Here is a 12,384-nt window from a genome sequence, read left to right on the forward strand (position 1 = left end):
AGGTGGACAGCCCAGCCAAAGCAGCACCAGAAATTGTCCACCTTCATGCTGCTTCAGACGTAGAACTTCTGAAAAATGGCAATTTTGGTATTTACATTACTTCCCGGGCCCTGAAGGCATCAGATTGTGATGGAGATGATGAACAAATAATTTTCAAGATTTTGCGAGGACCTCGGTACGGCTACTTGCAAAATGTAACAACAGGTATAGTGTCATTTCCCCTTTCCCTGTAGTTCACAAGATACATTGTGTTGGGTAGTATTGCAATTCATCCTTCTAAGCAGACTTGTTACAGAAGAAGTTTCCTGGAAACTTTATTTCGGGAGAAAGTGTCAGAAAAGCAGACTGAAATAGACCTCGGCAGAAAAGTGTGTAGGACCCAAGTTTGTGGGAGTAATTGATTCTTTTCAAAACCTAATTATTTCATTTTGCTGTATAAGCCAGTTATATTCTATGAACTCAGAGCGGGACTCAGAAATTCATACTATTCCTTCCTAAAAAGCAGAAACCACACTTGCAGTGTGTGTTGGTTTTTTAATCAAGGTAGTGTGGAACTTAAAAAAACAACAAAAGACCTCTTCAGATGTTACAAAAAAGTTACTACATGACAAAAAGGCAGCAGTGACAAGTTTGTTAGCTTCACACACAGCCTCTCACCGTTTTTGTTGCCTTCCGCAAGTTGTAGTGCAACTACCAGCAGCAAGGGGCCTCTTGCATTTGTGGAGGCTCCCTGCGTGTTGTGGAACCCTGTAAAAATCAGAGCTCTCAGTTGCGCATGGAGCCCTGAGGCTCTCTGTGGCAAGACAGTCTTCCAACTCATGGAAGGTGACAAAAAGAGGAACAGAGCTAGCACATTCACACAAACACACACATCATGTGGTAACTCCCCAATTTTCATAACACCTGAAGAGCACTGACTTGCCACACAACATGGTGCCATGTTGCATGCAAGCCACATGGCTTGCATGTGTGATGTGAGCGTGCCATGCAGCATGCATGAGTGATGTCAGCATGTCGCACGGCATGCATGCCCAGTGTGCGCAAATCACCGTAGAATATTGAAGGGCCCAGCCCCCTTATTGAAAATTTTGAGGGGCCCTCACCACTCCCCCAATGTCACCCTTGACCATAAGGTGCAAGTGTTAGGGAAAACATGCTGTGAAGGCTTATGGAATTGTATGTGTTAGATGCATCTGAAGACTTTTTGTGCTGTGACAGGGCCAGGCCTACCATTAGACAGAGTGAGGTGTTTGCCTAAGACTGGGCTATAATGAAGGAGCGGGAAATGGTCAATTATTTAATTTATTGTTGTTGTAGGGGGGGTTGTTGCCAGGGAGCAGATGGTGTGGTTCTGCCTCGGGTGCCAAAATAATTTGAATGCCTTTAAGTACCATGCCCCTTGACTTGGGAGTGGCAGGAGCACTGTTTTCTCAGGGTATCTCAGGCACCAAGATGGCTGGGGCTATCCATGGGCAAAGGGAATAATAGTAAAACACCCAGACCCAGCTCAATTGAAGATTAGCTGAAGATTTGCCTCAGTGCTTGATACAGTGAGAGTCACCTCCAGTTCCTCAGGGCCCCTTAATATGGCATGTTATACAGTGGTACCTCGGGTTAAGTACTTAATTCATTCCAGAGGTCCGTTCTTAACCTGAAACTGTTTTTAACCTGAAGCACCACTTTAGCTAATGGGGCCTCCTGCTGCTGGAGCACGATTTCTGTTCTCATCCTGAAGCAAAGTTCTTAACCCGAGGTAATATTTCTGGATTAGCGGAGTCTGTAACCTGAAGCGTATGTAACCTGAACCGTATGTAACCCGAAATACCACTGTATTGGTTTGTTGGCTATAGTGGATTGACGTCACATTTCTTCATTCATTTTCTCAGGTGGATTTATTCAGCATGAATTCAGTCAGAAGGATTTAAAGAGCAAAACCATACTTTATGTCATTGACCGTTACTGGGAGGGGAATTCAGAAGACCTGGAGATTCAAGTTACCGATCCTGAAGGAAACTCTGCAATGCCTCAGATGTAAGTTAGAGCTTTCTTTCTCCGAACACTTGCATTGCTCATAGCATTTGTTGTTTGTTTCCTCCCTTAAGTCAGGTCACTTGCTGAAGGTTTTGAAGCAGAGACCTTTTACTGGGTCACAGGTTTGTGTGGCAGGATTCTTTACAGGAGCTAGAAGGAAGCAGTTAGAAAAAATAATTGTAGGCCTTTAAAAAAAACTAGAAATAGGATTGTCTGGGGAGTTGGTGCTATGTTGGCTCTTAGTGATTATGTACATTATATTTAGGACTTTTACGACATTCAAAGTGTTCCACATACATTAACCTGTTATTCTTACAAACAACACTGTGAGGATGCCAGGCTAGGAGAAAGTGGCGTGTTGTGGTAAAAGTTGTCAGAGAAAACATTTTTGCAACTATAAATGGCAGAAAATAGGTAAATGCTACATTTTACTGTTGAAGTAAGATGAAGACTTTTGAAATACACAGAACTCTTGTTATCAGAGTTTACATACTTGTTCAGAGTTTACATACTTGTTCAGCTTTATGTTTTTAGTTTCTCTCAAATTTAGAAAAGTATTTGGCATTATCTAACATGGCCTTACACCTTCAACCTTGGAATCTGTCTTCATTACTGGAGATTGATCCTGACACTTTGGAAGGGATGATGAGAAGAATATCCTTGGGCAGTCACAAACCATCTTTCCTAAATCATCCAAACTTCTGAGATTAAAGACAAAGATTTCAAATTCAGACAATTTCACTTCTGGAAAGCAGTCTTTAGCCTTAACATTTCACATTTGTGAAAAGAGCCTGTGCTTAAGTATACAGTGATATTTTCAGTTTGCACAAATATCCAATGGATTGTGGCATAACACCAATCCATCATGTTTTCTTTCTTTTTTTCATTTTCACAGTGTATATGCAAGCATTCAGATTTAGGAAGGTTTATCCTCTTTTCTTACTTGTTGACAAGACACACAGTCTTCACGGTAGCAGAGAAAGGCTGGCAAGCTATTTGCCCGCTGTGAAATATGACAGAAATAATACTAATGATGGCAATTATTAGTTATATATGTGCTTGCAAGATGGGAAGTTTGACTGTAAATTAAGCACATTCCGTTGCTAAATTGTGCATGCGAAAATTGCATCTAGATGCAGCTTTCTGCAGCTAGAGGTCACTCTAGATCTGGGTTGGTAACATGTCCCAAATATATGGTATAATTTTCAGTGAGTTTTTTTAAAACTTCACATAACAAAAGGGTGTAAGCTATGTGATGAAATATCCCTCCAAACTCTTTCTTCCCTCTAATAATGTTTAACTAACTGCTGCCTGCAAATGCTCTGTTTATGACAGTGGTGGCAAATAAAGAAAGGAGCCGTACAAATCCAATTGCAGCCCAAGTAATTTGAGTGGGTGTGTAGAACAGCATGAATCTAAGAAATAATCCTGCGGGTCTTAGGACATTTTGAGTTGCATTAGCGCCACATCTGGGGGATGCTTGCTTGTTTAAATGTTCCCAATTTTCATTCTTCCAAGAAGGGCAATGCAACATCCATACCTGCTCAGAGTTAAGCATGCTGTACATCTGTACAGCTTTATTTTAAGTAGAGACAACTTTACAACCTCTTGGGCTGCTTTGGGTGCATTTCTATAAATACCGTTTACTCTAATTGGTTTATGCTGCACCGATACTATGGTAAGTATTAGACTCAGATGGTGGGGAGCCTCCTTCTTCCTTTGTTTAAAATCTGATATACTTCCACTCAAACAAACAAAAATTGGGCATGCCGTTCTGTTTTGTGTGCGAACCTTTTTTCTTTTTTTTTTCTTTTTGCTGTTCTTTTCTTTTTACTTGGAAGTGTTTTATTTTTTAAAAAAATACAATTTTATTAGTTTTAACATACAAATTATAAAACATACCACAGAAATTATTACAAATACAATCTTATTGAACTTCCATCAGCACCTCTGATGATCCTCCATCTTATACCCTTCTTATGCATTACTTAATTTTATATTGCCTTTACCTTTCTTAACCTATCATCTCCTTTTCATCATTTTAACAATATTTCCATAATATTCTTCACAGAACTTCCTTCAAACCTACAAACGTCGTTTGATCATCACAAATACTTTTCATATAATTCGTAAATTTACTCCAGTCTTCGGTAAATCTCTGGTCCCGTCGGTTTCGGATCTTTCCTGTTAGCTTGTCTAATTCTTCATAGTCCATTAATTTCATTCTCCTTTCTTCAATCGTTGGAAGGGTTTTAAATCATATCAGATCTTTTAGATACTAAATTTAGTGTAACTGAACCAAGCTTTCTGGAGGAGAAACCTTGGTGGATATAACCAGGGCATTTTTTCCAGTTCCGGCACCTCTCAGGTGGCTACCATTGCCATTTTAAGAGAACAAGAGAGAAGGTGTTCACGGTGAGTTCTGGCAGCCCTTTTCCTAGAAAAATAGCACTCAAGCATTTGTTTTGGGGGCACATGGAAATGGTGATGTGTAAAGAATTCACTTCCGTTCCATAACTGGCCACTAGATGACTCTGCATTCAGCTTTTCAAAAAGTATTGCTAACCTATAAATGAGAAATAGTGACTTTGCTCCAAACTGTTGAGATCTTACAGGCAGTTCCATATGTGGGCTGCAGGTGATATTTATGCCTCAGGTTTCATCCAACAGAAATTGCTGCCCAGAAGCTTTTTAATCAATGGGAAGCCACAGGGAGTAGAATGATTGGAAACTGGATTCAGACCACTCGTCCGTCAGTATTGTCAGTATTGTCTACACTGGATGGCAGTATCCCTTCAGGATTTCAGATAAAGGTAGCATGTGGCACTTTCATATGAGAGTAGGAAGGCCTTTGAGTCTGACTATTGCACATTGCTGCCTACTTTTACAATGCTATTCTCTTGCCTGTCTCAGCAGAGTGGAGGTTATCATCATCATCATCATCATCATTATACCCCATCCATCTGGCTGGGTTTCCCCAGCCACTCTGGGCAGCCCCCAACAGAATATTAAAAGCACAATAAAACACCAAACATTAAAAACTTCCCTAAACAGGGCTGCTTTCACATGTCTTCTAAAAGTCAGGAGGCACCAGGGCCTCTTTCTCCAGCAACAGGAGGAGAACCCAGCCATAGAAGCTGTGGCTCCACACTCAGCCTCCTCTGCCCCCTGAACATTGGGGGGAGGGTCTCTTCCTCATCCAAATTATTAGCCGGGGGGCCAAAAGAGCTCAGCAAGTTTGCGTGTTTGCCCTAAATGCCTTCTAAAAACATGGGAACCAGCTGTCACTACTCCACGGTGAGCGGAATGCATGTTCTGTGCATTCTCAAAGGCACTTCTGTTCCCGTGAATACACATTGCAATTTGAGGGCTGAGCCTTGTCGTGAAAGCACAACCAAGGTTTAACTCTGGTAAACCTTTTATCAAATTAAGTCCTGTTTGCTTCTCTCTTAGGACCAGTTTCCTCCTGAGCACAGTGATACACTGGTAGAAAATGTATGTTTGCACAGACAGCAAGAAAGAAATGTCAGCTGTCTTGGATCCTGAACTATCAGGGACTTCACTTTTGGATTTTCTCTGCAAATTCCTCCTCTCCTGCATACAGTGTTTTCTTTTTCTCTCCCTTTGCCCCAATAGACTGGAACTGAAATGGTCAAAAATTGAAATAGAACAGGATGTTTATGAAGTTTGCGAAAATGTGGAGGTGCTGCCTTTGAGGATCACCCGATCAGGGTACATCACAGATTCTGCCTTTGTTGCAGTGAAGGTAACGTTGTCATAAAAGGAACTGAAAATAAAGCATAGTTTAAGGATGTTGAAGGATTTGCAAAGTGCTAGTTTGCAAAGTGCAGTCCTTCACAAGTCTTCTCAGAATAAGTCCAACTGACCTACCTTGTATCGAAAGAACTACTCTGCTCAGGCTTTTGGGGTGCAGTTTTATCCCCTAAACCAAATGGTGGGTTGTTGTTTTTTTGGCTGCTACCTACTTTAATGTTGGTCCCTGCCATTAAAACAAAATGAATTATTACGCTCGTCTCAAAAGCTTGGTAGCATTTATAACACACACAAGAAAAATCACCCTTTGTGTAGCATGGGAGACTTACACCACTGGTTTTAAGGGAGTAGTAATGCGCACATGCACACACACACACACACACACACACAACTCCATGCCCTCCATCATTTCTAGGATGAAAATAGGGACGTCCCATTCCATAAACCCCACGCATTTCATTTGGTTGCTCTAGCCACTCTGGGCAGTTTCCAATATACAGTGGTACCTCAGGTTACATACGCTTCAGGTTACAGACTCCGCAAACCCAGAAATAGTGCTTCAGGTTAAGAACTTAGCTTCAGGATGAGAACAGAAATCGTGCTCCGGCAGCGTGGTAGCAGCAGGAGGCTCCATTAGCTAAAGTGGTGCTTCAGGTTAAGAACAGTTTCAGGTTAAGTACGGACCTCCGGAACGAATTAAGTACTTAACCAGAGGTACCACTGTATATAAAAACATAGCAAAATAGTAAACGTTTTTTTAAAAACCTTCCCTATACAGGATTGCCTGCAGACACTCTAGGGTTGGATAACTCCATCCCCTCCAACATTTCTCCGATGAAAATAGGGACATCCTAAGGAAAAGTGGGATCAAATTAGAAACTGGGATAGCTTCTCCAAATCAGGGACGTCCCTGGAAAATAGGTACACTTGGAGGGTGTGACACATTGGTACCACAGACAAGATACATTGCCCACAACAGTCATTGATTGAATACTACTGTATGCAAGAGGTTGTCACAATATTTTGGATTGCTTCATCAGCATATTAAATGTACATACAAACATGCATGAAAAACAAGGGGGGGAATTTCAACTCGTGTTAACTGTTTACCACTTCTAGCACCCGCCGCATTCTTCACCCCATGTGGCATTTTATGTGTCACTTCTTGCATCTTGATGACTCAACGGAAAAATGCCCACCATTTTGAAACCTCTTTTAGAATCTCTAAACTCCATCTACTCTTCGGGTGCATAGAAGGAGGATTTTTTTGTGGGTTTGAGCTGACCTTTAACTTGCTGTAATGAAACACTGTAGACAAATTGCATTGACTTAAGAATTTGGCTGGAGACTTTGTTGATAAAGACTTCTCTGCTAGACCATGGCATTAAGCATAATGGCATACTTATCTTCCTAGGAAAAGTGTTTCCCCTTTCTGAGATAAGGTCTGGTCTTAGTTAGAAACTGGACAAATCTTTGGGATATTGCAGACTCATATACTGTAACTATAGCATGTGTAATGCTAGTCAATGCATGAAGGAATTAATACCATAGATCTGTATTGCTAGACTAAGCTAGGTCACACCTCTCACCTGGAAGGAACTCACTGAGATTGGACATGCCTAAGGTTGCTTGCTACAATCTCCAACCGCATGCTTAGAGCTATTTCATCTTGTAGCCCAAGATTTCTGCCTGTGTTTACTTGCTGCTGCATGAATAAATGCATGAACTTGAATTTTGGAACTGTGTAAGTAAAGCATTTTTAAACTTACTAAGGTGTGTAGTCTGTTCAAGGGTAGAAACAGGGAGGCTCCAGTCGCAGATTAAATGGGGCATTAAAAGTGTAACAGCCTAAATCCCCACACTACACTGCTGCTTATTTTTGTGACTTTTTTAACTCTGCCAGGGGCTCTCTCTGGCCAGAGAGTGCATTTAGGTGTGTGCTTTGGTTCTAGAGATCCAGCTAAGTCTTTGTTTCAGCCCCTCATACTGTGCATTTTCTGTCCATTTTCTACCTTAGATCAATGAAGTAACTGCTTCATCAGGAAAGGATTTTACTGCGGCTCCTTCTAAACTTATTCAGTTTGATCCAGGTAAGCTCTGCCTCGGAGGGCAGTAACTTGAAAATTAATTTATTTATTGAAAGTGGTGAACAGGTAGTGTGATATAAACTGACACTCAGTGCAGACAAAACAGAGGTACTGTGGTGAGAGGTGGGTTTCACCCTGTCTTAATGAGGATGCAGTGCCCCTTAAGAAGTGGGTCCTCAAGCCATTAGAGCCAGTCTCCTGGCTTTTTATTGTATTCTATGTTGACATTTTTCAATAAAAATTGAACGCAGGTGGAGCTGTGGGTTAAACCACAGAATCTAGGGCTTTCTGATCAGAAAGTCGGCGGTTCGAATCCCCGCGACGGGGTGAGCTCCCTGCTCCTGCCAACCTAGCAGTTCAAAAGCACATCAAAGTGCAAGTAGATAAATAGGTACTGCTCCAGCAGGAAGGTAAACAGCGTTTCCGTGTGCTGCTCTGGTTCACCAGAAGTGGCTTAGTCACTGTACGCTGGCTCCCTTGGCCAATAAAGCGAGATGAGCGCCGCAACCACAGAGTCATCCACAACTGGACCTAATGGTCAGGGGTCCCTTTACCTTTACCTTTACCTATGTTGACATTTTTCAATAGAAATTGCTTACAGAAAAAGAAATTGTTTCTTGCCATTGAGTTTCTTAACTTTTCAATATCTTCTCATTTGTCCAGATGTTTAAGTCATTATTGATATGTGTCTGTGTGTTCTTTACTGGCTGATTTTACGTGGTTTTAACATGTACCTCTTGTTAAGAGTTCTGCCATTTTAATGTTTTACCGTTGGTAACTGGTTGTTTTAATGAACTGTTTTTAACCGCTTGCCGCTCTGGGAAGCATTCAGGGTCGGAGAGCAGGAGATATAATTAAAATTACAGCTTAGCTTATATATAAACCGTTCCATCCAAGGCTGTGCACACCCACACATTTAAACTACAGTTCCCAGGATTCTTTGGGGGAAGTAATGTGCTTTTAAATACATGGTGTGGATGCAGCCTATACAGAGGCTGAAATCATTGCATGTACAAATTGTCTTAAGGGAAAACAGGGTCCCTGTATGTTCCTTTCATTTCTGTGACTGCCCACAAAGGGGACTAACAGTCTTGTGGGAAGATTATTGTATGAATGGCTGCTGTAACACATATAAGTGATACTCCACACGAATCTGCTCCATGACATAGAAAGTCTGTGCCAGCTTAGCACCTTTCTGGAGTGTAGGCACTGGAATTTGGTCTTTCCCTGTGGTCAGTCCATGCTCTGAGACACTCACAATAAACTATGGCACCTTTGCAGAGGCCAGTCAGGGTTTAATGGTCTAGGAGGGTGGTAAGCATTGTCCTTTGCTTTTAACTTCCAGAGCTGTAGTCTGCCAGCTTCTCCTTCAAGGTTGTGTGAGAAGTTTTGCCGCTCTCGCCAAGGCTCTTCCCCTCCCCCCCTTTTTTTCTTCCTTTGAAATTCCTCTGATCTTTTGCCCAGGCGAGAACCTCAGAATTGGCTTTGCAATTTTGCACGAAGCGAAATTCAGTGGCGATCATGGTGTTATACCCTCCAACAGATGTTTGCTTCCATCAAAACTCCTTGGACCTTTTGCCCAACAGAAGCCTCCAGTTTTGCCTCAGTATTAGTGGCAACTCAGATTCCCATCTCAATCTTCCTCCTGTGTGATTTTCAGATGCGGCTTTATGCAGTAGTAGTTACCTTAGTTCATAGATAGTGTGATGCCAACAAATTATGTGGTATTTGCAGTGAAGACTCCGGCTTTGCAACAAAGTACTTGACACTGAAAACAGAACTAGTCGTGGATGATTGATAATGACAATATTTCAAAACAATAGTGGATTCTCTGTAATTAAGATTTCAAGATGAGGAGCACTTTTTATTTCTTTTTGAAATTTACATGATGATCCGGCCCTTCCCCCTGAACTGCCTGCTATTATTTCCCACTCTATAGAAAACAGATCTTTGTTACTGTGTGAATGGAATCATCATTGCTCAGGAACAAATTTGGTCTCTAGTTAGTGTTATTTGGAAAAACCACAGGAGTCCAATCAGTGGGCAGGAGCACAATGGTACATACAAGCTAGTCTGTTGTAGCTGTAGACATGTTAATTAATATATTTCTTCGACACCTAGGTTGATTGAAAAAGCAATTAAAGTGTAATTAAAATGTTTACTTCTGGTAGGGATGTCAACCAAGCTGTGGAATATAGCAATTACCTATGACGGATTAGAGGAAGACGATGAGGTCTTTGAAGTGGTTCTCATCTCTCCTGTGAATGCTGTTCTTGGCAGTAGGACAAAAGCTGCAGTGAAAATTTTGGACTCAAAAGGAGGTATTCTCTTTTGATCTTCTTAATAAAATCTGGACCAATCTTGGCTGATAAGCGACTTATTTTTCAACACATAAATGTTGTTGCTAACACTTACCTTCAGATCAAAATGCTTCATGTTTTTATTTAAAAAAGAAAATAGCCTTGACAGTTTCAAACCTTTCCTCCTCTGGCAATGTCTATTCTTCTTCTGCTTAGGAAGCACAGCTTGAAGGAATCAACGAGAGCAAGAGGGAAAAACAGCACTCCCCCCCAAAAAGAGAGCTTTTCCTAATGGATGAGTTTGATTTTTGGCTTGCAGCATTGCTTTCATGAGAAGCCCCTCTTGAGGAACTAGTGAAGTTCCACACACACACACACACACACACACACACACACACACACTTTTCTATTAACTATAGAACTTTTTCACTTCTTGGACAGGCAGTGTACTCAGGGGAAGTCCCTAATTACTATCATATCTTTCTAAAAGGCCATATCGTTTATATATAAAAAACCCACATTTGCTTAAACAAATGGCTGATTTTTAAAAGAATTGCTGGGACTCATCATGGTGTTGTTGTTTTTTTTTAAAAAAAGATCCTTAAATATTTGCACTCCGGTTGAGCAAGGGAGATCCAATTTGCAGAAACAAGTGTCTGTAAACAGTTTCTTTTGTGTGGCTGGTAATCTTGATCTCGTATTGCATCTAATTGTGCATCTACATCATGTGAAACATTTGAATGCAAGATGTGCACTGTGGTTCCCACCTTCAGTACTTCAGAGTGGGGACAGGGTTGTGTTGTGCCATCTGTATTTGAAGTGGGGTTGGAATGCAAATTCCTATCCACTGACTCAGACCTGTAGTTATGTACCCACAACTCGAGCAGGATTAGGGGCACATTAGCTGAAGCTCAGTAACTCTGAAGCATGGGCATTGTTTTGTGCATGAGGCTATATTATGGGCCCATTCCATCTCCTCGCCTGACCAAAGACCATTTGTCTATGGCAGAGGGAATCTGCCATACTCTTCCCTGAGATGTAGAAACCCCTTCCAAACTACAGTGGTACCTTGGCTTAACAACTTAATTCGTTCTGGAGGTCTGTTCTTAACCTGAAACTGTTCTTAACCTGAAGCACCACTTTAGCTAATTGGGCCTCCCACTGCCGCCGCGCCACCACCATGTGTTTTCTGTTCTTATCCTGAAGCAAAGTTCTTAACCCGAGGTACTATTTCTGGGTTAGCAGAGTCTGTAACCTGAAGCGTTTGTAACCTGAAGCGTCTGTAACCTAAAGTACCACTGTATTTGTGAATGGCACCAGGAATGTAGGCTAGGGGTGATGAACCTTTTCACATTGCCTTTGGAGCAACCTTTTGAGAGTCGCATGCCAATAGTGAGCAGGGTTGGGGCAAAAATAGTCGAAACAACAAATGTAAATTTTAACTTTGTATAGCAGGCTAGTTCCCTCCCCCCACAAACACACACACTCCTGCTTCCCTGACAAGGAAGAGGCATTGTTGGAATTCAAGGTCACATTCCAGCTAGACAAAACCATGGGGCAGGGCTGGTGAGGGGGTATGGCCAGGAGGAAGTGCCAAGCTCCAGACAGAGAGGAACAGAAACCTAGTTATTCCAGGTCACCGTTCCTAACAGTAAAGCTAGCTTTGAGGCCCTGAACAGTTTCGGTGGATACCTTTATTGATAAGCTATTTTAAATATGTCTTAATGCATTTTTTATCTTGTTGTGTATACCACATTGTGGATGCTATGCCCTAAAAAGCAGCCTTGACTATATGTAAACCCAGGTATTGCAGGTTCAGTTTGAAGAGAGAGTGTGGTGTCATGTTTAAAGGTACTTGGAATAAGACAGGGCTGGGGAACATCTGGTCCACGAGCCAAAATCACCAGGACAAGGTAGATAAGAAGAAGAAGAAGTTGTTTATTATTTGTACCCCACTCATCTGACTGGGTTGCCTCAGCCACTCTGGGAGGCTTCTAACAAATATAAAAGCATAATAAAACATCGAACATTAAAAAACTTCCCTCTACAGGGCTGCTTTCAGATGTCTATGGAATGTCATATAATTATTGATCTCTTTTACATCTGATGGGAGGGCGTTCCATAGAGTAGGTGCCACTACTGAGAAGGGCCTCTGCCTAGTTTCCTGTAGCCTCACTTCTCACAATGAGGGA

General features: G+C 41.7%; 1 protein-coding gene across 1 annotated transcript in view; it reads left to right on the forward strand.

Moving 5' to 3' along the window:
* Positions 1-12,384, forward strand: part of FREM1 (FRAS1 related extracellular matrix 1) — a 78,628-nt gene that overhangs the window by 57,905 nt on the left and 8,339 nt on the right. Inside the window, exons 26-30 of the mRNA XM_083718136.1 lie at positions 3-204; positions 1,887-2,031; positions 5,668-5,797; positions 7,823-7,895; positions 10,064-10,213. Coding sequence (XP_083574262.1) covers positions 3-204; positions 1,887-2,031; positions 5,668-5,797; positions 7,823-7,895; positions 10,064-10,213 — 700 coding nt within the window. The remainder of the gene's footprint in view (positions 1-2; positions 205-1,886; positions 2,032-5,667; positions 5,798-7,822; positions 7,896-10,063; positions 10,214-12,384) is intronic.

This window comes from Podarcis gaigeae (genome assembly GCF_964106915.1).
Source record: "Podarcis gaigeae genome assembly, chromosome: 17".
Lineage (NCBI taxonomy): Eukaryota > Metazoa > Chordata > Lepidosauria > Squamata > Lacertidae > Podarcis > Podarcis gaigeae.